Below are 26728 nucleotides of genomic sequence, written 5' to 3'. Positions count from 1 at the left end.
TATATTCATTTAAAATATAAGATCTTGATAGAGTTAAGATTATTTTTCCGTGGATTATAGGAGAAATAAATGATCAGGAAAGTGAAAGTAAAGTTGCTCAGTCCGTGGAATTCTTCAGGCCAGAATAACAGACTGGGTAGCTGTTCCCTTCTCCAGGGGATCTTCCCAACCCAGGGATTGAACCCAGGTCTCCCACATTGCAGGCAGATTCTTTACCAGCTGAGCCATAAGGGAAGCCCAAGAATACTGGACTGGGTAGCCTATCCCTTCTCCAGAGGATCTTCCTGAACCAGGAATCGAACTGGGGTCTCCTGCATTGAAGGTGGATTCTTTACAAACTGAGCTATCAGGGAAGCAGGAAGTCTGTGTAAATACTACTGATACATTATCATGACATTGATTCAGATTTCACTAAAATGTGTTTAAATTATTAATTATGAAGACTCAATATAATCATTTGTTTATCCCTTGAAAGGTGTATTGTTGTTGTAAGGTCAATAAGTTGTGTTCAACTCTTTGAGACCCCATGGACTGTAACCCGCCAGGCTCCTCTGTCCATGGATTTTCCAGGCGAGAATATTGGAGTGGGTTGCCATTTCCTTCTCCAGAAAAATGTATTACTGTTTATTATTATGTCTTTAATATATAGCTCTATAACTGAGAGAAAATTATCCATGTTCCAGACCAGAATACTGGAGTGGGTAGTCTTTCCCTTCTCCAGGGGATCTTCCCAACCCAGGGATTGAACCCAGGTCTCCCACATTGCAGGCAGATTCTATACCAGCTGAGCCACAAGGGAAGCCCAACATATAGCTTTATAATTGAGAGAAAACTAGGGAATAAGCCTAGAGATGTTAAACTACTTTAAGATATTGCCTATTTCCAAAAAAAAATGCAAGGAAATATGTGCTGGAATAGCTCTATTTTCTTGTTTTTACATTAAGAAATCACCGGGTTAATACTCAAGATCTGATGACCCCTATAGATGAAGATGAAGCACTTAACGAAATTCAATAACCAATTTCGACAGCTCTAAGCATACTATGGATAGAAGAAAACGTCCTCAATTTGATAAAGGCCATGTAACAAAAACCTACCACTAACATCACATTTATTTAGTTAAAGACCAAATATGTTCTTCTTAAGATTGGGAATGATTCAATAGTCTATTCAACATGATACTGGAGGTCCTTGACAAAGTTAGGGAAAAAGGCATAGAGATTAAAAAGGAAGAAGTAATACTGTACTTATTTGCAGACAACATGATTGTGTTTGTAGAAAAATCCTAAGGAATCTACTCAAAAAAACCTATTAGAATTAAAGTGAATTTATCAAAGTCACAGGATACAATAACAGGAAGAGGTAATTTGACCAAGCTGACTCAAATAGTAAGAGAGAAGCCAGAACTCAAACCCAGGCAGCCTGGCTCTCAAGTGTTCCTCTAAGCCAGTATCACTGCCAGGAAAGTAGATAAGATTGTATGAATTTGGTGTAGCTAGAAAACAACCACAGAAAAACCATTCCATGATAGCAATCTCAAATGTGAAGGCTCTTTATGAAAATCCTAAGTTTAAAATACAGAGTTGCAACACTGTCGGGCTTTGCTAATAGTGACTGCAACCTCAAACTAAAATGTCTGTCTCTGAGTGACAAGTGGTATGGTACAAAGAATGGATCAGCTTTTTCAGTTAAATTGGCCTCTGTGGAAAATAACATATTGTCCTCATTGCCTTATTGTTGCTTTGTTTCACTGCATGTAAATTATGAACTTTGAATTCTTCTTCTAATGAAAGACACCTATTGTCTATCCAACTCTGTCTTGTGCCTCTTGTGGCCCAGAGTACATGGTTGCAACATGAATGGCCCAAGGCTCTGTTTATGGTCTATTGACAACAGAATTATGGTGCTACTGAGGGGAATACAGTGTGGCATTGTGAGAGGTAGCATGGTGTGGTGCGAAAATTTGAACAAGTCATTTGGTATCTCTGGATCTCAGCTTTTTCACTGAATACCTAATGTATAACATCAATAAAAGTCAGAATTTATAGGGTTATTATAGATTAAATGAGATGCCTGGCAGATATAAAATGCTAAATAAAAATGTAACCATGACACACCCACACTCACTAACTCTGTTTCTCATACACACACACACACACACACACTCATGCATGTGCAAAGGTTAATACTTGAGGTTGATTTATTGGCCATAATGTGGCCCAAGGATAGACTGCTATAATTGGCTTCACTTATTTTCAGTGAGGCCAGTAAGAACTTGGAGAAAAATATTAGTTCTGGGGCCAGACAGTCAGTAGTCGGTGGAAGGTCCCACAGTTCAAACGCCATCAGCATTTTCTTTGACCTCACTACACTTTTGATCTTTATCTCAACGGTTCTGAATGTTTCACTCCTTGTTTGACTGTTGGGATGAGCTGTGGAACTGAACATTTAAACACTGAAGACCATCAACAAAGAAGGAATTTAAACAGATAGTAGGGCAGTTAAGGAGCTTATTAAAGCCAAGATGGAGCTGGTTACAGCTCTGTACAACCATGGAACCTCAGTAAATCACCATCTGGGCAGTCTCAGCTCTATTTCGAAATTCCTTTTTGACTCTCTGCCATTCAATAACAATGAATTAGTCTCTCAATCCCCCAAACCCTATTTTGATTTACCTTGGTGTATGGCTTTGTTACTTTAAGTATAGATCTTCTTTTTGACCATTCAGAAACCAAGTCTGAAGTGACAGAGTTTCTTTAAAGAAAGGAACTCAACAATCAACATGTAAAGACCCTAGGAAAGATGTTAAGAGACTTTTACTTAAAAACTGGAGAAACAAGGACCCTCCTTCCTTGAACAACTAAAAAAGTGGACAAAGTACATAAAGCAATGTTTTTCAGACACTGGCTGACAGACAGTGCGGGCCTGTGATCAGAGAAAAGAGAAAGTGAGCCCTGAGGCTGCATCAGTTTACTGCCTGGAGGCAGTTTCCAGAGAACGTCCCAAGGATGGGGAACCCAAACAGAGCTCAGTGGTCTCGCTGGGCTGAAGAGAGCGAGATCAGAGATCCAGGAGGGCACAGTGGCTAGAATTTGTGAAACAGAGAACCAGAGAGATGGGTGCTACACTGGAGAAGGCGAAAGAGAGAGAGGCACACACTCCGCAGTTCTGTTTATAGACAGGCCTCCCTGGAGTCTTTGGCTGAATACAGATCTGCACAGGCATGAGAGGAAACTACTCAATTCCACTATGTGAACGAGTTAGGAGACCCATTCTCAGAGTTCACACAGGGCTGGATATAGCTGTGTTCACATCGGAGTAGAAAGACCTTGTACATGTTTGAATGCCATTCTCCCAAATCATCCCACCATGGCATTGAAACATGTATAATAGCATATATGAAACAAGTCACCAGTCCGGGTTCGATGCATAATACTGGATGCTTGGGGCTGGTGCACTGGGATGACACAGAGGGATGGTACGGGGAGGGAGGAGGGAGGAGGGTTCAGGATGGGGAACACGTGTATACCTGTGGCATATTCATGTTGATGTGTGGCAGAGCCAATACAATATTGTAAAGTTAAATAATAAAATTAAATTAAAAAAAAAAAAAGAAAGACCTTGTAAAATACAAGGAATGAGAATCTTCAGAAGGGTATTGCCAGAGTAGTGGGAGCTATGTTAGTCCTAGAATAAAGACTGCTTTGGACCCACCATAGCAAAGCTTAAAACCAGTCCCTGAAAGGATCCAACTGATTCCACGTAACTTAACTACATTCCAAAGTAAAGTATAGCAAACAAGAATATAAAATTAACAATGTCCAGTATCCAATAAAAACAACCAGGCAGGAAAAAAAGTCATGAACCAGAAGAAAACAATATAAATAAAAACACGGTCAGAAATGACGAGGATGAAAGCACTAGCAGACGGGGTTGTTGAAACACCTATGATAAATATGTTCCACGTGCTCAAGAAGTGGAGGGAGACAAACACGAGGACCAGAGGAAAGAGATGCAAAACAACAAACATCTGGAGATTAAAACATACCATCTGAAATTACAAATGCAGTGAATTAGGTTAACAACAGAATAGGAACCTCAGAAGTAAATGTAAAGACACCACATTCGAAACCATCTAAATGAAGCTCAGACAGAAGACAGAAGAAAATGGACAGAGCACCAGTGACCTGTGAGACAATATCAGCAATGTAACACTCATGGAGTTTTAGAAGGAAAAGAGATCTGGGAGGAAAGGGACACAGAAAAACATCTGAAGAAATAATAACTAAAATTTTTCCAAATCTGATGAAAATTATAAATCCATAGGTCCAAGGAGCTCAAATCCAAGCAGAATAAATATAAAGAAAACAGTTCCAAGGAACATCATAATCAAATGGTGGAAATGATAAAAAAGAAAATCTTAGAAGCAGCCAGAGAAAAGAGACACATTACAGAGGAACAAAGATAAGAATTACAGCATATTTCTTATCATAAAGTATTCGAGCCCGTAGGAAATGGTCAGACAGCTTTAAAGCACTAGAAGAAAAAATAACCTGTCAACTGATAATTCTTTACTCAGTGAAAAATTTCTCAAACTGAATGTAAAATAGAACTTTTAAAACAGAAACACATGGAAATAACTAATTCTAGCATACCTGAACTACCGAATATGTTAAAGGAAGTTCTTTAGGCTAAAGGAAATTGATAGAAGATGGAAACGCAAAGGAAAAAAGATTGTCCAAAACAGTAAATAAGTAGGTAAATATAAAAGCTGTTTCTCAAAAAAGATAATTATTTAAGACAAATGTAGTAATGTATTAAATAAAATATATGATAACAGCACAGATGACAGGAAGGGAGAAATGGAAGGATACAGTTTTAAAGTTCTACCCTAGACATAAAGTGATATAATCTTGTTTGAGGATAAACAAGGATACCTAGAGATGTATATTATAAACATGAAAGCAATTACTAAAAAAAGATCAAACAAAGACATAGGCAACAAGTCAATAATAAAGATACAATGAAGTAAGAAATAAGAAACTTGAATAATCCAAACTCAGGCAAAAGAGGGGAAAAAAGAACAGATGAGATAAATAGAAATAAAACAGCAAGATAGTCAATTTAAATGCAACCATATCAATAATTATAATAAATGTATATTGTTTAAACATTCCAATTAAAAGGCAGAAATTTTAATACTGGATAAAAAGCAAGCCCCCAACTATAAGCTTTTTAAAAGAAACCTATTTTAAAGGTAAAAACATATATAGGTTAAAAGTAAAAGGATGGAAAAGATATACCAGGCACACAAAAAGCACAGGAAAGCTGCATGACCAAATCAATATCAGGCAAAGTAGGCTTCAAAACAAGAAATATTACCAGGAGAAAAAGAAGATCAATTCAGAGTGATAATGGGGTCAAACGCATCAAGACGGCTTATAATCCTAACTGTGTATGCACTCAGCATCAGAATATCAGAACACATAAAAGTTAAAATTGATAGAACCAAAAAGAGAAAAAAACTCACAGTTATAGAAATTTGAATACTCTTATCTTAGTAACCGATAAAACAAGTGGACAGAAAAATTTATAAAGGTATAAAAGTCTGGAACAACATTACCAGTCTAATTTAGTTAGAACACTACACTTAATGACAACAGAATACACATATTCTGGATCATAAAATAAGTCTCAATGAATTTGAAAGAATCAAAACCATACAAGGTACATTTTCTGAGCATAAAAGAATTATAGTTGAAATCAATAATAGAAAGATATTGAGAAAATCCCTAATATTTGGAAACAAAACAACATACTTCAAACTAATCCATGGATTAAAGAAGAAATCAAAAGGGAAATTAGAAAATATTTTGAACCAAATGAAATGAAAAACATTACACATCAAAATTTATAGACTATAACTAAAGCACAACTTGGAGAAAATTTTGTAGCATTAAACATATATATCAGAAAAGAAGAAACATCTCAAATTATTAATCTCAGCTTCTACCTTAAGTAGATTGGAAATCAGTGAAATTGAAAGCAGAAAAACTACAGAGAAAAATCAACAAAATGAAAAGCTGGCTTTGAAAAGATTAATAAAATTTGATAAGCCTCTAGTCAGACTGATGAGAAAAATAAAAGAGAGGAGGCATAGATTATCAATAATAGGAATGAAAGATCTGGCAGATATTATAAGGGTAATAAGGGAATACAAGCAATTTTGTGCCAACAAAGTAAACAACTTAGGTGAACGAGACAGATTCCTTGGAAGGCACACTCAAGAAAAAACAGATAACCTGAATAGCCCTTTATTTATTAAAGAGCCTGACTCCTTGGTTTAAAACCATTTCACAAAGCAAACTCCAGGCCCAGATGGTTTTACTGGTGAATTCTACTAAAGATTCAAAAAAGAAATAATACCAATAATATATAAACTCTTCCAGGGAATAGTGAAGAACTTCACTTTCGGAATCAGGCCTGAGTTTGAGGCCTGAGTTTCTGTCTCCATTATATATTAGTAATATTATAGTGGACAGATCATTTCACTCCGTAGAGCTAGTCTCTTCATCTGTAAAGTGGGAGTAATAAGAAGAGTATTTGCCTTGCACAGTTGTAAGAATTAAATAAGAACTCACATTATGTCCCAGTATGGAGATGAGCACATATATTAGGTACTTGATAAACTGTAATCATGATTTATTTTTATGTAACAAATACTATTCTCATAAAACTCTTTCATTCTATTGTAAATAGAATGTAAATCTTCATTTATTAATTTTTGGGGATAGAAGGGTTTTTCCTTTGGGGACTATAATCTCATGGGTAAAAGGCCTTAACACCATATAAAAAAAGCAAAGACAATAATGCAATCTGCAATTCTGAGATGCATATCTTTGGGGAAACAAGAAAAGAAGAGCGAAGAAAGTAAGGATTTTATAAGCCAGGAAAGGACAAGAAGTAGGGCCCGAAGAGTCAAGTGTGTGACTGAGAGTGCTAACATACAGCACTGGAGATTTGGGGGAAATGAAAGAAAATTAAGGACTTAAACAGCAAAGTCTAAAAAAGGGATACAATCTATTCATTTTCTACAGGAATTCGTTAAATGGTTGGCATCTTGCACTCTGGAGAGATGAAGGTGGAGAGGTAGGAGTTATGATGGGGATAGTAAGTCATGAAGAGTGCAGACAAGACAAACACACACCAGATGCTTTTACACCCCAGACACCAGCACTGGGGCTGAGATGAAGTAGCAGATAGACCAGAAAAGCTCCAAACTCAGGAAAGCTTTGGTTCAGGGCAAACAAAACTCCGCAAGCAACTCCAAGATACAGACGGTTGTTGTCTTACATCCCCAGCAGTTAGCCCAGCACCCTGCATGACGTCAATAAATTCGGGTTGAAGGAACAGATGTGAATATATATATTCGATAGTAAAACTACTGGCAGTAGAGAAGCTGAGCTGGAGTGGAATTCCTCTTTATCCCAGGGTTCTGCCTCCTGTCTCACTACTGTCCAAACCAGCCTCCACACTGGGGGTGTGATCCTTTGAAAAGAAGACTCTGATCACGTTTCTTCTAAAGTGTTTCAACAGCTCCCTGTGGCCTTCAGCACGAAGTCCAAATTCCTTGGCCTGAAAACCAGCCTTCTGTGTTTGACGCTGGCCTACTTTTCAGCTTTGTGTCCCTGCCCAACATATGTCATGCTCCCATCACACAGGACTACTGAAATCCCCCACATGTACTACAGTCTCACATGTACCCCCCACCTTTGCACATGCCGCTCTCCTCTCTGAGGTGCTCTCTCTGCCTGAGGCACTCCTCATTTCAAATGTCTCTTCCTCCAGATGGTAACACTTCTAAGCAGCACTAAGTGATTCCTCCTCTAACCTTTCAAAAAGTGAAAGTGAAAGTTGCCCAGTCATGTCCGACTCTTTGCAACCCTGTGGACTATACGGTCCATGAAATTTTCTTCAGACCAGAATACTGGAGTGGGTTGCTATTCCCTTCCTCAGGGGATTTTCCCAACCCAGGAATTGGACCCAGGTCTCCCGCATTGCAGGCAGATTCTTTACCAGCTGAGCCACAAGGGAAGCCCAAGAATACTGGAGTGGGTAGCCTATCCCTTCTCCAGGGGATCTTCCTGACCTAGGAATTGAACCAGGGTTTCCTGCATTGCAGGCAGATTCTTTACCAACTGAGCTATCAGGGATACCTTGTCTATACGTCTATTAGAGCACTAAGTACAATACCATGATTGACGTTTCCATGTCTCTCTTCCTTCAGAAACTTTCAGACTGCCAGGACTGGGTTCGAGTCATCTTTGCATCCCTAGCTACTAGTATGGGGGTATGGAAGCTTCAAAAATGTTTTCTGAACAACAAAAAAAGGAAAGAACAGATTTTAAAGGCCAAAAGTAGAAATAAAGCTTAAGTACTTGGGTGAACAAGATGTAGCAGTACTACTAAGAGACACTTGAAAGTGAAAGTCACTCTGTTGTGTCCAACTCTTTACCCCATGGAATTCTCCAGGCCAGAATACTGGAGTGGGTAGCCCTTCCCTTCTCCAGGGGATCTTCCTAACCCAGGGATTGAACCCACGTCTCCTGAACTGCAGGAGGATTCTTTACCAGCTGAGTCAGCAGGGAAGCCCAAGAGACACTTAGGGATGCACAAGTCCCTCCCTATAATTAGAAGGCTGTGCCATGGCTGGCAGCTACAGTGCTCCCCTCCAATTGTCTCTGTTACTGATCAGAGACAGAATTTGGGGCTGGATATACTGGAGGCCTGGCCCAGCATGGTACTTCTTATCTTATATTTTCCCCAACCGTTTCTCACACGCCTTTTGCCTTTGAGAAAGCAATTTCATTTTCATATGCTTCAGTGTCACCATTTCAAAATGTTCCAAAAGCCAAGTTCCTCTGTCATGCTCTCAGTTTCTTTGTCTCTTACTGAATAGAAAGGGAAATTTCAGTACTAAATTAAGGATGAAAATATTCTGAGCCCAAAGTTAATGTACAACTTTAGGGAAGTTATAGTTGTACATTAACTTTGGGCTCAGAATATTTTCATCCTTAATTTTGTACTGAAAATTCCCTTTCGCTAAGAGTCGGATATGACTGAGCGACTTCACTTTCACTTTTCCCTTTCATGCATTGGAGAAGGAAATGGCAACCCACTCCAGAGTTCTTGCCTGGAGAATCCCAGGCACGGGGGAGCCTGGTGGGCTGCCGTCTATGGGGTCGCATAGAGTCGGACGTGACTGAAGTGACTTAGCAGTTAGGAAAGTTATCACACCCCTCTACATTGCAACAGTCTCCTCCTTAAAATGCAATTGACAGTATTTCCAGGAGGTCACAGGAAATAGTAAAGGTGTTCCTGTGCACCTTACAGGTATTAACCCATTTAATTCTACAATCCTTTGAGGCAGGTGCTATTATCATCCCCATTACACACAAGAAGACGGAGCACAGGGAGGGTGAAGACTTGACGAGGGCTGTGAAGGTGGGGCTAGTGGTAAAGAGCCCGCCGGCCAGTGCAGGAGACGTGAGAGACACGGGTTTGATCCCTGGGTTGGGAAGATCCCCTGGAGAAGGAAATGGCAATCCACTCCAGTATTCTTGCCTAGAGAATTCCATAGACAGGGGAACCTGGCGGGCTGCAGTCCATGGGGTCACAAAGAGTCAGACACGACCGAGTGACTAACACTTTCACTTTTCTGAGGATACAATTGGATTTATGCTTTTTCTACAAAAACATAATTTTACTTTTTTTAAAAAAGCATTAAATATGTAAGTCCACATCACCCAACCCTCAAAAGATTAATTTAGACAAAATTTAAGGAACATCCACTATGTGCAGTAGAATACATCAAATTACTACCAATCTCTTATAAGCATATTTCCTGCTGAATAAATATGTGAATAAATGAAAACTCTTTCACACATGGATTCAGAGAAGCTCTGCATTTCCAGATGTTTCTTCAGAAGGAATGGGTGCCTTATAATAGTCATCTTTCCCCTAGAGAAAATATTCATTCCCACTTCAAGAGGGACAACTCAACTCCTCAAGTCTTTAGAAAAGCCTACAGCCACCTTTCTCTGTATCCACAGTTTCTACATTGGTTTCTTCCCCCATTAGAAAGAGAACACAGGAAGATCAGGTTACATTGGTGTCTTGGGCCTGTATAAATTCCTGGGAGGTTCTCTCTTCTGTTACAAAAAGTTTCCCTGGCAACCATATTTACACACTCAATTCCCTCCCCTCCTCTGATTCGCTGGTTGGTATAAAAATTAATTTGCATTGAATCGCTGAAGCTTATAAGTTAATCAGTTTAACAGACTCACAAAATGTTAGAATTTGGTTTCTAGCCAGAGCTCGCTTCTTGCGGGGACTGTCCCCTTTCTTTTGAAATCTGAATTGTAATTCTGTTCAGTTCAAATATTTTAAAACACTTCAAATATGTATGCTGGATATTTCTGGCTATAGATAAAGAAAAGAAAATTCTCCTAATGGCATCTGGTCAATATTATTAGTTAAGGAAGATCAAGAGAGGAGGATGTACTTTACTTCTAAGTTAAGCGAGATCAGCTATGATAAAGAGCTAGAAGAGACGAGTCAAGGACCAAGACAAAGACGTCTGGGCCCTGTGAAATGATGAATTCAGGCCTAAGATTCTGGGTGATCAGAGCTCAGGACCTGGGTAAAGGAATGTGATATGAATATTAAGAATAAAGTGTCCTTAATTCAATCACCAAGTATTTATTAAACATCTAACAGTGCTTGGTGCTGGGAATATAGCAGTGGATAAGCCAGACCCAGGTCTTGCTTTCATAAAGTTTATAGTCAAATATTTCAATAGTGAACCAGCAATGGCTTTGTTATTGAACCAAGTATCTCTGGGCTAGGGGCTCATTATATGATTTCCTACAAGGGCCAGAATTAGTTTCAGAGTGGAGCAGGAACTTCCCGACAGAAACAAGCTCAAAAAGTTCTCTTTGGAGAAGGTGAGTTGACAAGCCAAATCTTTGACATATACAATGATTTCTTTATATCTTCAACAACAATGACACATCTCTAGACAGAGAGATGAAGAAGAATGTATTTATCATAGGGCACAAAGTTAGGTACTTTGTAGTATACATACTAAAGAAGAGAGTGCACATAAAAAATTAAATGAATAAAAAGCATATAAAGGTTATCAGCCATTCTTAAGTGTACTCAGCAACCATTTATTGAGCATCCTCTATGTTCAAGAAAGAGTTTTAGGAACTGAAGCTATAGGTATGAAAAAGACTGAGTCCCTAGCAATTATAACAATGTTTTAAGTGCTATTAATAAGATGTTACAAACAGGTCTAGGTTTAGACAGTATATTAAAAAGCAGAGACATTACTTTGCCAACAAAGGTCCGTATAGTCAAAGCTATGGTTCTTCCATAGTCATGTGTAGATGTGGGAGTTAGACCATAAAGAAGGCGGAGTGCCAAAGAATTGATGCTTTTGAACTGTGGTGTTGGAGAAGACTCTTGAAGAGTCCCTTGGACTGCAAGGAGATCAAACTAGTCAATCCTATGGGAAATCAACCCTGAATATTCATTGGAAGGGCTGATGCTTGGCCACCTGATGGGAAGAGCCGACTCATTAGAATTAAGACCCTGATGCTGGGAAAGATTGAAGGCAGGAGAAGGGGATGACAGAGGACGAGATGATTGGATGGCATCACCAACTTAATGGACATGAGTTTGAGCAAGCTCCAGGAGACGGGAAGGACAGGGAGGCCTGGAGTGCTGTACGCCCTGGGGTCTCAAACAGTCAGACGTGACTGAGCGACTGAACAGCAGCAGCACAAAGGAAGACCAGAGAGGAAGGATACGACTCATGAAAAGTAAACTGGGAGATGCTTCCGAGATGTAATACTTTGATCTTAAAAGACAGAAAAGCTTGTTGTTTTAAGCTGATACATTCAGGAATGCTTGTTTAAGCAACAGATAATTACTGCAGTGCCTTATGGAGACTGTGAGCAGCACGAGCAGGAGACCGTGGAGAACACCGGGCCACCCAGACGCTTGCCTGACGTGCACTACAGGCTGTACTCTAAATCTCTTCATGGCTTTCATTTCACAGATTCTTAGGCTCACCTGACCCATGATGGGAGTGCAGTGAAAGGAAGTAGCTTGTTGTGGAATGGGAATGACGCTGGTGATAGAGAAAGCGACCCAACTGCAAAATCCTGCCTGAGATCCTTCACAAAGGAATCTATGTTGGCCGGTGCTAGGCTCGGTCAAGCGGTCAGCTAGTGTCAAGTGGTGTCAGGATTTGGCCAGTACCTGGGCAAATGATTACTCAGAGAGACTGGGAGTGGGAGGAGCCTGAGAATGAGTAAATGTTGTTTTCTAGAGAGCAATAACCATGAAAACCAGAAAAACTTAACTTGTTGTCAGTTCCAAGTAGTGATTATAAAGCCTAAGACAAAAGACAATACCAAAACTTAAGTGTTTCTGGTTTTCATGATCCCTACAGGTAGATGAAGGAGTAGAGTGGGCAAAAAAGCCAAGAAAGGGATAGTAACATTCATGATAAATGTGGGGAACAGGGCCACATGTTTCAAACCTGCTGGGTAGTCCCCAGTGGCTCCACTCTGGTTAAGAAGTTATCAGATCAGGGCAAATACCTGTTCGACCCCAATTTCTGTTTCAGTAGGTTATGAAATGGTCTTCCCAGCTTCCTAGCAGTTGGGAACTTCTGACTACACAAGAAATATAAATTAACTATTTCTTACTTAAATTGGGAGTAACAAGAAGATCAGGACAGTAACTCGATCTAATCATACTCTCATGATATGATGAATGAGGTTCCAGAAGCCATTCTGGGCAAATAATTCCTTGCCTCTTTTTTCTTTTCATACTGGATATCTATTAATACTTGAATTTCAAAATACCCCCCTTTTGCCCTTTATATCAGGAGTCAAAATGAAAAGACAGGAAAATGTGATGGCGTACCATGACATAGCAAGGACTTCAGGTTATGCAAGCAAAAGGAATTATCAGGACAAAATGCTTTCCTAGCTTTAGGAAGGAGTATTGATACATTTGGGTAGAACCACTTTCATACCAGTGCAAAATAAAAAGACAGGTCTCCTTGTTAAAAAATTATCAAGAATTTCAAGAGAGCAACAACAGAGCATTCAACTGAGTGTGGGGTCTGTATAAATTCAGGGCCCTGGGAGACTGCACAGGTCACACACCCGTAAAGCTAGCCTGGCCTTCAGGGACGGTATAGTATGGTCCTTTCGTAGAGCTTGAGAGTCAAAGCTGGGTCCACATCCCATCTTTGCCCCTCGTTAATTATGCGATCAGGCAATTCACTTGGCCTCTCTGTGCTTCTAGTAGGTTGTATGGTTACAGTCCAGTACTGTGAGGATTAAATGGGATAATGAATAGAATGTATACAAGGTGCTTAACACAGGTAAGCACTCAATAAATGTTAGCTATCTATTATTGTTCAATGAAAGGTACAGGTAATTCTCAAAGCAGTAAGTTTAAGAAATGAATTGCTGAACTGCTGTTAAAGATATGAAAGAATGAAAATGATATTTCAGGACAACTAAAATAATGAAGTAGACAGGGAAGAGCAAATCTGTTTGACTCTTCTGCCTTCTCTAATCTCTTCCCTATTTCTTTTTCCTTTTACTGCCAAACATGCAGAAGGTAAATACATGCTGTCTCCATTTCTTACCCACATCTCATGCCCCCATCCTCTTTAATCAGGTATTTAATAGCCCTATGGCTATCCTCCACAAAATTGAGGTTATTTTTAAAAAGCTACTAATGACTCTTGTTCACTAAATAGAATGGACATTTCCCACTTTTTATGTAAAATTTCATACTGATCAATCGCTTCAGCTTGAAACCCTCTTTTTGCTTCATTTCTACAGTACTATACCCTCATGGCCAACAGCATGTCTGATAGGTATCTATCAGGTACCTAAATAAATGGCCATGAAGAGGATGCATTTGTGGGATGAATAAATTAGATGATTCTCTTGTTTCTGTGATATTCCTTATTTTCCACCATACTGACCCCATTTCTTCTTACCTCCTTGAATGCGGGCAATCTCCATGCTTAGCCTTGGTCCTCTACGCCTCTATTTCTATGCTGTCACGCCACTAAGAATCAAGCGGGAACTACACTAATCACATGGCTTTAATGATCTCCTACATATAAGACTCCCTGACTTCTCTCTTTTGAACACTAGTGCCTCCCCCACCAGCTTCCAAATAATTAGGGGATGTACCCGCTTATAAATTCCAATATCACCTCAAGATATCTAGCACTTAGCTTTTCCTCTTCTCCCCCAAACTGACTTTTCTTTCCATCTGCCTTATTTCTGTTGATCTTGTCACTCAAGTTCAAGGCTATATTTGATTCTTCCTTCCTTCTTGTTCTCCATATCTATCAGTCAGAGTACTGTTCATGCTTCCTTTATAACAGTGGTCTCCAACCTTTTTGGCATCAGGGATCAGTTTCATGAAAGATACTTCTTCCATGGACCAGGGCTTGTCAGGGGATGGTTTCAGGATGATTCTCATAAGGAACACACAACCTTGATCCCTCACATACTAAGTTCACAGATGGGTTCAAGCTCTTATGAGAATCTAATGCCACTACTGATCTGACAGGAGGCAGAGTTCAGGCGGTGATGTGCGTGATGGGGAGTGGCTGTAAACACAGGTGAAGCTTCTTTCCCTTACCTGCTGCTCACTGCCTGCTGTGCAGCTGACCTAATAGACCACAGCCCAGGGCCTCGGGACCCCTGCTTTATAACACTTATTGAACCTACCTCTTTCTATTTTCACTGCCATCATCCTAATTTAATTCCGTCTCCCCTCGCATCTAAACGATTTAAATAACCAGCTAATTGGCTATACAGTTCTCTTTCTACCCCTTCTAAAGTTTATTCTATACACTGTTGTTGAGAGTCTTCTTAACATACTACTTTTATAACCCCCATTTCCTTAACCAAACACCTTCAGACTTTCCATCATACAGGATAAAGCCCTAACTCCTTAGTTTGGCATTCGATGCCTGTTAAAATCTAGTTTCAGACAGAAAACAACAAAATACTGTAAAGCAATTATTCTTTAATTAAAAAATTAATAAATTTTTAAAAATCTGGCTTCAATCAACACTTCCAATCTTACAACTTCTACAGTTAAATCTTATGATCTTGCCACATTGGTCAGTGTCATCAACTGACCCCTGAAAACTTTCCTCCATGCTCCAGTCCTGTGTTTTATAAACATATTTTCTCCTGTCTAGAAATCCCTCCCACTTTCCTTCTCTGTATATAACAAAATCCACCATATCTCTGAAAAAAAAGCCTTCCTTGATAATCATAGTCCACAATTATCTCTTTTTACAATTCTGATAATATCATACATTTAGTACTTTGAAAATTTACGGAAGTATGCTTTATACTGAATTCTCACAAGTTTATAAAGTAGGTGGCATTATTACACACAAAGAAACAAGGTCAAATAACATGCACAAGCCACACAGCAAGTAACTACTAGAACTGGGATCCAAATCCTTGTTTAGCTGAAAGTAACCCCTGGACTATACCACCTCTCTCATTTTCCTGTCTCCTCCAAAGCTCATATACAGCACAGTATTTACACACAAGCAGGTGCTCAGTAAACATGCTGATTGAGAAGATTGCTTAAGTAGCACCTGTGAGTCTCAGCACTTACAGAATTGTCAATCTCAGCAGAGCAAATTCAGCGTATCAACCCAGTGTCATGTTCTTTATGAGGCTTGATCTGTACTTGAGTTCAAGAGGGGGATTTGCCAAAAATTCACCATGTTCCATTCTAAAAATAAATTTTGATTTCAGCAAAGCTAAAAGGCCCCATCTCTGAGTCAAACATTAGGTGAGTTTTGGGGATGAGGTCTACTTGACCACCTCTGGGTCCACCCTTCCTCTGTTTCCAAAGGAGCAGGAAGTAAAAACAGGCTGGCTAAGTTGATGGCTTATGAGAGAAAAATGGACTATTTACGGTTCTAGAAGCAGAGGCTAAGGCAGCAGAACAGGATTTTCTCTGCTCTGGTAGCAAAGACCTCAGTAAAAGAAGCCTAATGAAAGTGAATCATGAGTGGAAACTGGATCAAAGAGGATAATAGTAAGATAATAGTAAAAAGAAGTAAGAACAGAAAGAAGGAAGTACTGGAAATATTCTACTGAAGAGATGGTGGTGCCCTTTTCTTCAGTTGCTTGAAGCTGTCAGATCCAACTCTGTTCTCCAGGGCTGGACCACTAACAGCAGGCTCTATCATCTCTGCATGATTTATGGTCTCAGTCCCAAACTGTTTGTCCTGACCCACATCACAGTCCAGCTCCTTCCAGCCTCTCATCTGATTACTCACTTCTCAAGGTCTCACAAATCTGACCTCACAGACTGGATGTTCAGCATGGCTTCCCTGGGTATGACCCGTATTGCTCCCTTACTGTATAGTTTAGACTTGCCCTCCTGGGATGGTGCCTCTAGCATCACATCTATGCCCAGTGTTCCAATCCTCCACCTTGGAGCTATAGCAAATGACTCCTTTCCCACCTTCATATGGTTGGACCCTTCTTGGAAAGATATGAGTGATAAAGACCAGGAGTGAAGCTCAAAAAAATGATGAGGGAAAAATGTGGGGGAGAAGATCAACAAGATGGAATCTATCACTGGTAACTGTGGTGGGAATTAGAAACTCGAGGTTACTTTGTCAAGAAAGGAAAAAGGCTATGGCTGCATTAAAGCCGTTGCCTAGAGATACCATACTCCTAAAGCCTCTAGGACTTCCCTGGTGGCTCAGGCGGTACAGCGTCTGCTTACAATATGGGAGACCCAGGTTCGATCCCCGGGTTGGGAATATCCTCTGGAGAAGGAAATGGCAACCCATTCCAGTACTCTTGCCTGGAAAATCCCAAGGATGGAGGAGCCCGGTAGGCTACAGTCCATGGGGTCGCAAAGAGTCGGACACGACTGAGTGACTAGACTAAACTAAAGCATCTATATTCACAGTTTCCTCTGCTTTGGCTGCTCTTTCTGTTCTTCCCAATCTTCCCTGCAAGGCAAACTCCTATTCATCCTTCAAGACCTTACTTAAACGTGTTATTTTCTGGGAAGCCTTCCCAGATCATCTCACACAGCTATCTGTTCCCTCCTCTGTGCTTCTTTATGGACACATATATTATGCTGTTACCACTTCAACTGCCAATTTTATTTCTGTCTCTCCTACTACTTCTCTGAGGACAAAGATTAATTATCTTATTCATCTTTGCATCCCCAAGACATAGCAGAGTGCCTGGCAAACAGCAAGAGTTTGTTATTGTGTGATAAAAGACATCAAGAGCAACATGAAAGTGAAATTTGCACTTCACATGCAAAAATCAAATTGGGTCCTGGTACTTTTCATGTGTAATTGCACTTTCCCTTGATTCAGAAGAAAGGACTTTAGACTCATAAAGAAATTCTATTGATATCACCGGTCATATGCACTGGTGAGAGAAATAGCCGTCTTCCCCGCGCCACCCTCCCCACCCCCCCACCACTTCCAAGAAGCTCCCAGGGCAAGCTTAGTATTAGTGGCACAGGGCCCATCCTACCATTTCCATTGTAGTGAAAGCTAAATTACACTGTAAGCCTAAAGCTGCCACCATTCTTAGTGAACTGGTGGTGGTGGGTAATTAAAAAAACACACTTCTCTAGCAGACCTAATAGGAGAGTGAGGGAGGAAGATAAATTTAATCCTGGCCTAATAAGAAATTTGTTAGAAACTCACGCAAACAGCCGCTTCCTCTGGACATGACAGACCCGATCCAGGTGTCCAGCAGTGACCTTTTCCCATGAGTGTCAGGCCATCACCCAGCACAGAAAACCAGGGCCCAGTGCCTTTCTTGGGCATCCCTCCTTCTGAAACCTGGCAAATCTTGGGGGGCCTGCTTTTCCTTTAGGGGATTGTCAGCTCCTCCCAGCACCGACAATCCCCAGGTCCCTTGGCTGGTGCCCCCCAAGCACCGCTCTTGCCTTCGTCCCACCGGGGCCCCAGCTTGACTCCGGGTCAAAAGTGCCGGCGGCTGGGCTGTCAGGCCGCGGCTGGGAGGGAGCGCCGAGGTCAGGCCCGACCCCCAGGTCTCCTCGCACTCCGCGGGACGCGCGGAGTAGACGCAGGCCGCGCAAGGCCACGGGCTACTCAGGCGCGGGCCTCTGGGAGGTGGGGGTTGGGGGGTGGGGGACTCGGCCCCCCCACCCAGAGAAACCAAGCGAGTGAGGGTACTCCAGCCGGTTCCCCGCAGCCCCCCGCGAGTCCCGGCCCCAGAGCTGCCCCGCAGTCCTCGCCCGGCTGCGTCCCGACCCCCAGGGCGTGCGGCGGCCGGTCGATCCGCTCGCCCGGGTTGCTCGGCCCCCACGCGGGCCCCACGGCGCGGATCCCAGGTCAGGCCGCCGCCGCCTGCCTGCCGGTGCCCACGGCAATGCCCCGCCCAGCGCAGCCCGGCCCGGCCCGGCCTTGACAGCTGGGTGCCCAAAGGGTTAAGCCGGCAGCGCGGCGGCCGGAGTGCCCCGCGCGCTGCCAGTCCGCCGCGAGCTGGCCCCAGCGCGCACGCGCCCGCCCGTTACCTGCGGTCGCGTTCGCGCTCCTCCTCCACCTGGCTGCTCTCTCCCGGGGGCCGCCCCTCAGCCCGCCCCCTCGGCTCGGCGCCGCGTACCCTGCTGGCTACTCGGCCAAGGCCTGGGGAGGAGGGGCGTGGGGGCGATTACCATATATTAGCATACCAGCGTGCGTCACGTGGCCTCTCCAGCCAATTGGCACTGTGGAGAGGCGGGGATTGGGTTGAACACGCCTAGGTGCTGCTCCGGGCCTGAACCGGTGGCCATGGCAACGTCTGAGAGCGAGGGTGTGAAGAGGGGAGGCACAGAGCATCTTCACTACCTGAGCTGGTGTGAAGGCATCCCCACATTTTCCACTCCGTGGAAGGCGAGGGGCTGAATTTGGCTCCTTTGGCTCCTCTCAGAAGTATTCAGATTCAGCAGACATTTATCGTGCGTTTACCACGGGTCTAACACTTTTCTGCAGAATATGATTCCCTGGATAACCCTGTGATGTCTGTAACCCCACTTGGTAGAAGGGAAAGAGGAGGCTCAGAGAGGGTAGGTCACTCACCCAAAGTCACAGAGGCACACTGAATGACAAAACTAGAGATTGAAGCCCATTTCTGACTTCAGGGCCCCCGAGTTATTTTCTCCAGTAGGGGTCTCCCAGAACCTCCTCACAATTCCAGGTATACCAAGCAGCTGGAAGAATCCTCATAGAAACTCTGTACAGGGCTTTAATGTTTCCTTACAATGACCTTTGAGATTCGTAGGCAGAACAATGATGCCCAAATTGCAGATAAGAAATGAGGCTCTGAGAGGTGACAGTGATCTATCTTTGGTCAAACAGCTATTAAGAACTAGTGCTTAATCACTATGATTTACACTCAAGCTTGCTACTTTATAAACTTTTTAATTCAAATATGATGGTATTGCTATGACTATTTTACATATTAAGAAACTGAGGCTTTGGGAAGTTAAGTAAATTGCCCACGGTGACACAGCTAGGAAGTAACAGATAAGGGTTCAAATCCAGGTTTATCCGGCTCGAAAGCTAGTCTCCTAGAGTCTCATTGGGACTAGGCTCATTTAATTTAGATTCAGACTTCAGAACTCCTTCTCAAACAGAACTTTCTCTCCTATCCTCTTAAGATGTGACCATGTTCTCTATTAATCTTGCAAAATATTACATGACAGGTGATATGTGTTAAGGTCACAGAGGCTAAATATTAAAGGAAAACAGAGTCACCTCTGCAGGTGGGTTAAGGACACTCTATAATTCTCAGTGCTTCAATTTTACCCCTGGGGAATTTGATAGCTTGGTGAAGGCAGAATAGCTTAAAAGAATAGGCACCTCCATTTAGGCTTTCCTCTACTTCTTCCCCTAGTTTAGCTCAGTGGATCTCTAACTAATTATTGGACAAAATAGTAATACCTCAAACCAAATATACTAAACTTTATAGGCATTTTAAGAGATTAGCAAATGTAATTTTGTCTGTAAGTACATTTAGCCTTATTGGGCTGACTTTAAACCCAATTTCCTCCTAAGCTGTGATGTTTAGTGTTCAAGAGCCCAAACTTGGAGGCAGACCTAACTGGGTTAAAATCCTAATTTGCCTACTCACTAATTGTGTGTCCTAGGGAAAGTTACTTAACTGCTCTGCCTCAATGTCCTCATTTATAAAATAGGATAGGAATGGTGTGAGAATCAAATGAATTAATGAACAAAAAGTATTTAGCACAAGCTATGGCTTAGAAGTAAAACCTCCATAATTGTTAGCTGTTATTGACACAGGAGCTTTCGCAGGAACAGACAACCCACGTGTACAGAATCTCTCAAGGTTTCCTAGCTGGCTTTGGAATTCTGGAGCTGTCTCTCATCCCTTGTGGCATATTAAACAGCCTGTTGTGCTGGTGAAGGCTTGTTATCTCTCCAAATGACATCCTCTCTTCTTAGGATCATAAATAATTCCTGGACTCAAAGGAGCTGGTTTCTCCTGTACATCTCCTAGCACCAAATTACCGGAGTGGCTCCTTGCAGAAAAGGATCTTGACAAACAGTGGAGCCATAAGTCAGGCTTCTTGAAACACTTTTATGAGCGCCTTAATGAGGGAGATGAGCTGTCATCAGGAACTCTTCCCGACCTTCCTGGCCACAGGAAATGAGTTCTTTGTGCTCAAAGGGTTTCCAAAGCTGAGGCGTAAAGAGTTTTCAGGAAGTGGGGCAGTGATGAGAAGCTGTTGACTCAGAGAATCCCAGGGCTAAACAGCCCCCATCCTGCCATTCACCTTATAGGGTCAAATTACTCAGGGCTTATTGCAGCAATAGCACCAAAGGGTGGCTTGCAGGGGTGGATGTTAATCCTTTCCCCGTCCCCCCACGCACACACTTCAACAGCCAATCTGCCACCATCCTGAAAGATGGAGCGGTATAGACAGTATTTAAGAGCATTGTCTCTGCAGCTGAAGAAACAAGTGTGAACCCTGCTTCCATTATTCTCTATCTCTGTGTCCTTGGGAAACTTAACCTCTCTGTGTCTCAATTTCCACATCTGCAAAGTGGGAAAAATACAGTGTCCACCTTACAGGCTCTTGTGAAGATAAATGAGTGACTAACATAAGGTGCCTAGAACACCCAATAGGAAGCCCTGGAGATATGTTTGCTAATTCAACAAAATAAACATGGAGTCCAATACAACAGTATACTTTCTGTAGAGGGGACCGCAGCCCTAAGCAAAATGCTTTGGACCCTCTCCTAACTATATACTGCCCCTTTCCCCTCTGACTTGCAATAGGAAGAAGATGTGCTTCAGGGCTCTACTTTGAATATGGACTCTGCCGCATTCTGTTCTGTGAAATTGGTCAAGTTATTTTACACCCTCAGACCAGAGTTACATTATTTGTAGAATGAGACTTACTTCCTCCTGGAGTTGTTCTGAGCATTCAGTCAGATCGTATCTGGTAGGAGGTGATGAGAGCCTCCTACTCTCAGGACAGAGATCCTTCTTAATCATAATCACGTTTCTCTTTTACTGAGATATTTCTAGTGATGTCTTCACTTTACAGTAATGAACTAATATTTAGTGAGCACTTACACTGGCCCTGTGCTATATATCATATATACTTAGAGTAGAATGAACACCTGCAGTCCAAGATGTGAACTTGCCCAAAAACACAGTGGAAGTCAGTGGTGGAACCAGGATTCAAGCCTGGACTGTCTAATACCCAAGTCCATGCTAATGACCCTCCATGCCACAGGCTTTCCACTCCAGCTCAGCTCTTGGAACTCAGTTCTCTTTCTTTAGCATTCCTCTCCCATCCAGACACACACTGTCCCTGGTGGCTAGCAGTGCCCAGCACAGTAAGTGCTCCATGTGTGTTTACTGAATGGGTGAAAGTAAATGACTGTGACATCCTCTTATAGTGATGAAAGCCTCCTTTTTTTCTTGGACTGTCCCCATTGGGGAAGAGAAGCAGCTGGCAACCCTCCTCCCTACCTCCTAGCATCCTCTTCCTGCTAAATAATCATGTGGAAGGCTTTCCTCCCTCTCCCTGGGGGAATCAGGCTGCTGCTGCCTTTTTTTTCCCCAGAGATCTACGAGAGACACAATGATGACTCATCTTCAATGAACATTTGGAGACATGTCAGGGCCGCTGGTGCTTTTAAAGGCTCTGTTAATATCCATCAGTGGGATCATTTCCAAATAAAGGCCTTGGATAAGTATATTAGTTTACTAGGGCTGCTGTAACAAAATACCACAAACCAGGTGACTTAACATAAAAATTTACTCTCACAATTCAGGAGACCAGAAGTCCAAAATCAAAGTGCCAGCAGGATTGGTTCTTTCCTGTGGGTGAAGAGGGAAAATCTAATCAGTGCCTCTCTCCTAGCTTTTAGTGGTTGCCAGCAATCCTTGGCTTATTCGTGTATCACTCCAATCTCTGCCTCCATCATCACACAGCATTCCCTGTATGTCTGTGTCCAACTTGCCCTCTTCTTATAAGGATACTAGTCCTGTTGGAGTAGGACCCACTCTAATCCAGTAAAGTGAAAGTGAAAGTCACTCAGCCATGTCCACTATACAATCCATGGAATTCTCCAGGCCAGAATACTGGAGTGGGTAGCCTTTTCCTTCTCCAGGGGATCTTCCCAACCCAGGGATCAAACCCAGGTCTCTCGCATCGCAGGCAGATTCTTTACCAGCTGAGCCCACAATGAAGCTCTAAAACCTCATCTTAACTTGGTTATATCTACAAAGACACTAGGTTTTTAAAAGGTGTTTGTGTTCCAAGGCTCATTACTGGCTCCTCCAAGTTTTCATAGGCTGGTCCAGTATTTGAGGGACTTTGGAACTTCAGACAAATCTAGAACCATCCCCTCTCTGACAGTGCAATCCTGCAGCCTTTCTTCTCTTTAGTCACATCCATTGACTAATCTTGGAAGCATCACTTCTCTGAATCCCACAGCAGATGAGCATGAGGGAACTCCTTGGGGGCAGACACAATGTCTTGTTCATCTTTTTTGCCCCCAGTGGTAACATAAAAACCATCATAAAATTGGCTCTCAATAACCATTTGTTTAATCAATGAAAGAACATTTGCTCCAGTTAGTACCAAGGGTCATTTATTTCTCACTGTTTCTGCATCTAATTTTCAGTGACAGTTGCAGAGTTGGTTTAAGATACCTGAATTCCACTCTGAAAGACACAGTTCTTTTGACATGAATATTCCATTTGTCACTACATTATTAGAAGAGATGGTATTTTGCTCCTATTATTGGTGGCTGATACAAATATTGTCCTGCCTCAAGCTGTCATCATGTGAGATCGCAGCCTGGAGCAGTGAGGCTGAAAACTGGGGCAGGCTGGGGTCAGAGATGGGGTCAACCCAGCAGGAGTTGTCAGATGAGAGCAGGGGTGAGAAGGAGGTCAGATGGGAGATCAAAGTCCAGGAACTAGGCAGGTACACAGTCAATCCTGGCTCTCCCAAGGACTGTGGCCTGTGACTGGAGCCCCTTTGGAAAATGTCTCATAGGCAGATCCCCTGAGCTGGCTGCCTGCTCAAAGGTCCCTGGAGGGTTCTTTGTAATTGATCTGGGTCTGGGTTCCCTCCTCACAAAGGGGATACAATCAATCAACATTATTTGGCAAGCCTCATGTTCATATGATCAGATAAACTTTAAAAGCCTGGAAGCAGTCTTGTTTGTTTTAGTCACATGGCCCCAGGCCTGCTGCTAATTTTTAAATTTATGGTTTTAGGTCTAATGCTGGTTATGCATCAGGATCAGCTGGGAACCCTGGCTCAAATACAGATCCCCAGGTCTCACCCCCAAAGATTCTGATTCTCTGAGTGGTCTACTGACACCTAAAGAGACTGTGTGGTGCAGTGGTTCAGGGTGGAGGCTCTGGAGCCAGACTGCTTAGATTTGCAATGGTTTTGCCATTAACATGGTGAACCTGGGTGAACTTCACCTTCATGAGCTTCAGTATCTTATCTATGAAAGAGAATAGGATAAAAGAATAGAATAAAAGAGAACAATAATATTCAGTCAATTGATAGTATGTGAGGATTAATGATTTAACACATGCGAAGTCTTAGAATACTAAGTGCTCAATAAATGTTACTTAAGATTATCTTTCTTTGTACCAAGCTCTATGAGTGATTTAGAATCACAATCCTTCTCTCCCTCCCTCCCTTCCTTCTTTCCTTCCTTCCTTTTTTCTTCCTTCCCTCCCTCTCTTCCCTAAACAATTACCAAGGACTCTTCCCTACCAGGGTTTCCCAGGTGGTGCTAGTGGTAAAGAACCTGCTTGCCAGTGCAGGAGATGTAAGAGAGAGATGCGGGTTCCATGCCTGGGTCAGTAAGATCCCCTGGAAAAGGGATGGCAACCCACTCCAGTATTCTTGCCTGGAGAATCCCATGGACAGAGGAGCCTGGTGGGCTACAGTCCATAGGGTTGCAAAGAGTCAGACACGACTGAAGTGACTTAGCATAAAAAAAACACCTCCCTACCAGGACCCAAGCTAGACACATGCAATACTCTTCAGTTTACAGTCTAGCCTGGAAGCCGGGATTGGCAAGCACTGTTGTACTCACTAACTTCAGCTCTCTGAACGCTTACTGGAGTCTGAGACTGCGGGCTTCACTTCTGGTGTCCCTCCAACAATGCTCCCCACCTCCCAGGGAAATAACCTTCATTTCATACCCCCAAAATAGAGCAAAATGGAAGAACACAGAGTCATTTAAACCTGGCATGCCATTTTCTAGCTGATTGACATTGGATAAATCATATTTACAGGGTACTTTCTATCTACTGCCTGCCCAGTATTCCTCATCTAGCAACACCACACCCCTTCTGTGTGCACAGAACTGGGGAGAACAGCCAAACGTAACTGTGAGTCCACCTCTCACCCAAGCCACTGATGACTGGTCAAGGGCAGGCACCTAACTCAAGCCAACCAATCACGTCCCATTTCCAGGACCCTGGAATGGTGCTGAAGCCCTGCTGCCTTGCCTGATTCTGAACGGAGGTCCTATAATCGAAGGAGATGTTGACAATGGGCATTTTCCACGAGGCATACCAAGAAACAAGGCCAGTCAGCCTGACGTTGGGAAGAAAAGCAAAGCCAGTGCTTGGATTGAAGTTTCTGATGGTCTCCCTTTCGCAGTCCCCAGCTTTGGATTCTGCAACACGACTTCTAGCTTTATAGTAAAGTCCTCTTTCTGTGGACAGCAGATGTGAGGTATCTCTTGTTTTCACCAGGAAGGCAGGTTTACCTCCAGCAGCTGGTTCTGTCATGCTCAAGAAGTCCGCTTCTGAAGGGCTGCTCAAAAGAGAAGCAAATTCAAAGGTCTTGGTGTGGATAAGACCAAAGACCTAAAGAGCTCTGGAGCTTCTGCCCCTACTTTGAACGAGCTTTTGGGTCAGAGCACTTTAGAAGCAGAGAGAGGAGGAAAGGGCCTAGGGTCTTGAACACTAGTCAGGGGGCCGGTGAGGCTTTTCATGGAGGGACTGCAATTTCTAACTTTCCTTTGTTAAGAAGGAAACTCCTGGAGAGCCTCAGTCTCTCCTGCCACTTGGTTGTGTTCTGTTTTTTCATATTTGCAGTTTCTTCAACACAGGCACCCTTTCCAAATGCAGCTGGATTCCCCCCACACTTGGCATGGTTGTTAGGATTTGTCTGTCTCTGGGGTGGGAAGCAAGAAGGTGAAAGCAGACATTTCTGTCCTAGTATTTCCTAAGGTGTTGCTATTTTCTTTGCCTCAGGCCTGCCTCTCCTAGCATGTCATGGAGCTGGTTGATGTTACCTCTCCCAGCACCCCTTTTGATCAGCTGGCTGTCAGTTCTTCCATTTCACAGACGGGGGTAACATTTAGCTGGTTTGCACCAGTGCAGTCTCAAATGCTTGCTAAATTAGTGAAATGTTTGTATTGATTGCTGCTGCAAATCCCCTAAGTGCCCCTCCAGCTTCCCATCACCCCCACTTTCTCCCCTGGGATCCCCCAGACCTCTGCACCTTCTGGCAACTGAAAGGTTAATACTTAGCATAGCAGGGACCTCTGGCATACTCACTGCTCTAGAACTTGGCTTGAACACTTGGGATGCTTTCTTCTCTGTTTTAAAATACATCTATATTTTACTTTTTTAAAAAACTTATTTTATTGAAGTAAAGTCTTGATTTTATTGAAGTATAGTTGTGTTAATTTCTGTGGTACAGCAAAGTGATTCAGACACACACATATATATATATACACACATATATATGCACATTAAAAGTTAAAGTGTTAGTTGCTCAGTCATGTCCACTTGAAACTATCACAATATTGTTAATCAGTTATATCTTAATACAAAACAAAACGTTTTTAAAAAATAAGTAAAAATAAAAACATGCCCACAATTTTTGGGCTCTCCTCCCAACCAAATGTGCAATCTCATTTCTCCCCCTTTGCACTTGGGCAGAACTTAGTGTCTAGCTGCTAACAAGTAGAGTGCAGAGAAAGTCCAGGAATCTGACTCCCAAGGCCACGTTAGCAAAGCTTCTGCCTGGGTCTTCCTCTGAGGACACTCAACCTTGAACCCAGTTTAGTTTA

The 26728-nt window shown here is 42.5% G+C and overlaps 1 protein-coding gene across 3 annotated transcripts in view; it reads right to left on the bottom strand.

Annotated features, from left to right (window-relative positions):
* The window catches only part of PHC2 (polyhomeotic homolog 2), a 120052-nt gene extending 101295 nt beyond the window's left edge, over positions 1-18757 (bottom strand). For 2 of the 3 annotated variants that reach the window (XM_044937966.1, XM_006054674.3), the window contains exon 1: positions 17828-17965. In XM_044937966.1, coding sequence (XP_044793901.1) covers positions 17828-17950 — 123 coding nt within the window. In that variant the 5' untranslated portion in view covers positions 17951-17965. Of the gene's footprint in view, positions 1-17827; positions 17966-18663 lie in introns of those variants that run through there. The other variant, XM_044937967.1, reaches the window with a different exon arrangement.
* Positions 18758-26728: the final 7971 nt, after the last annotated feature.

Source organism: Bubalus bubalis, chromosome 2, assembly GCF_019923935.1.
Source record: "Bubalus bubalis isolate 160015118507 breed Murrah chromosome 2, NDDB_SH_1, whole genome shotgun sequence".
Taxonomy (NCBI): Eukaryota; Metazoa; Chordata; class Mammalia; order Artiodactyla; family Bovidae; genus Bubalus; species Bubalus bubalis.
Note: the sequence above shows the minus strand (reverse complement) of the source record. Positions and strands in the feature narration are given on the sequence as shown.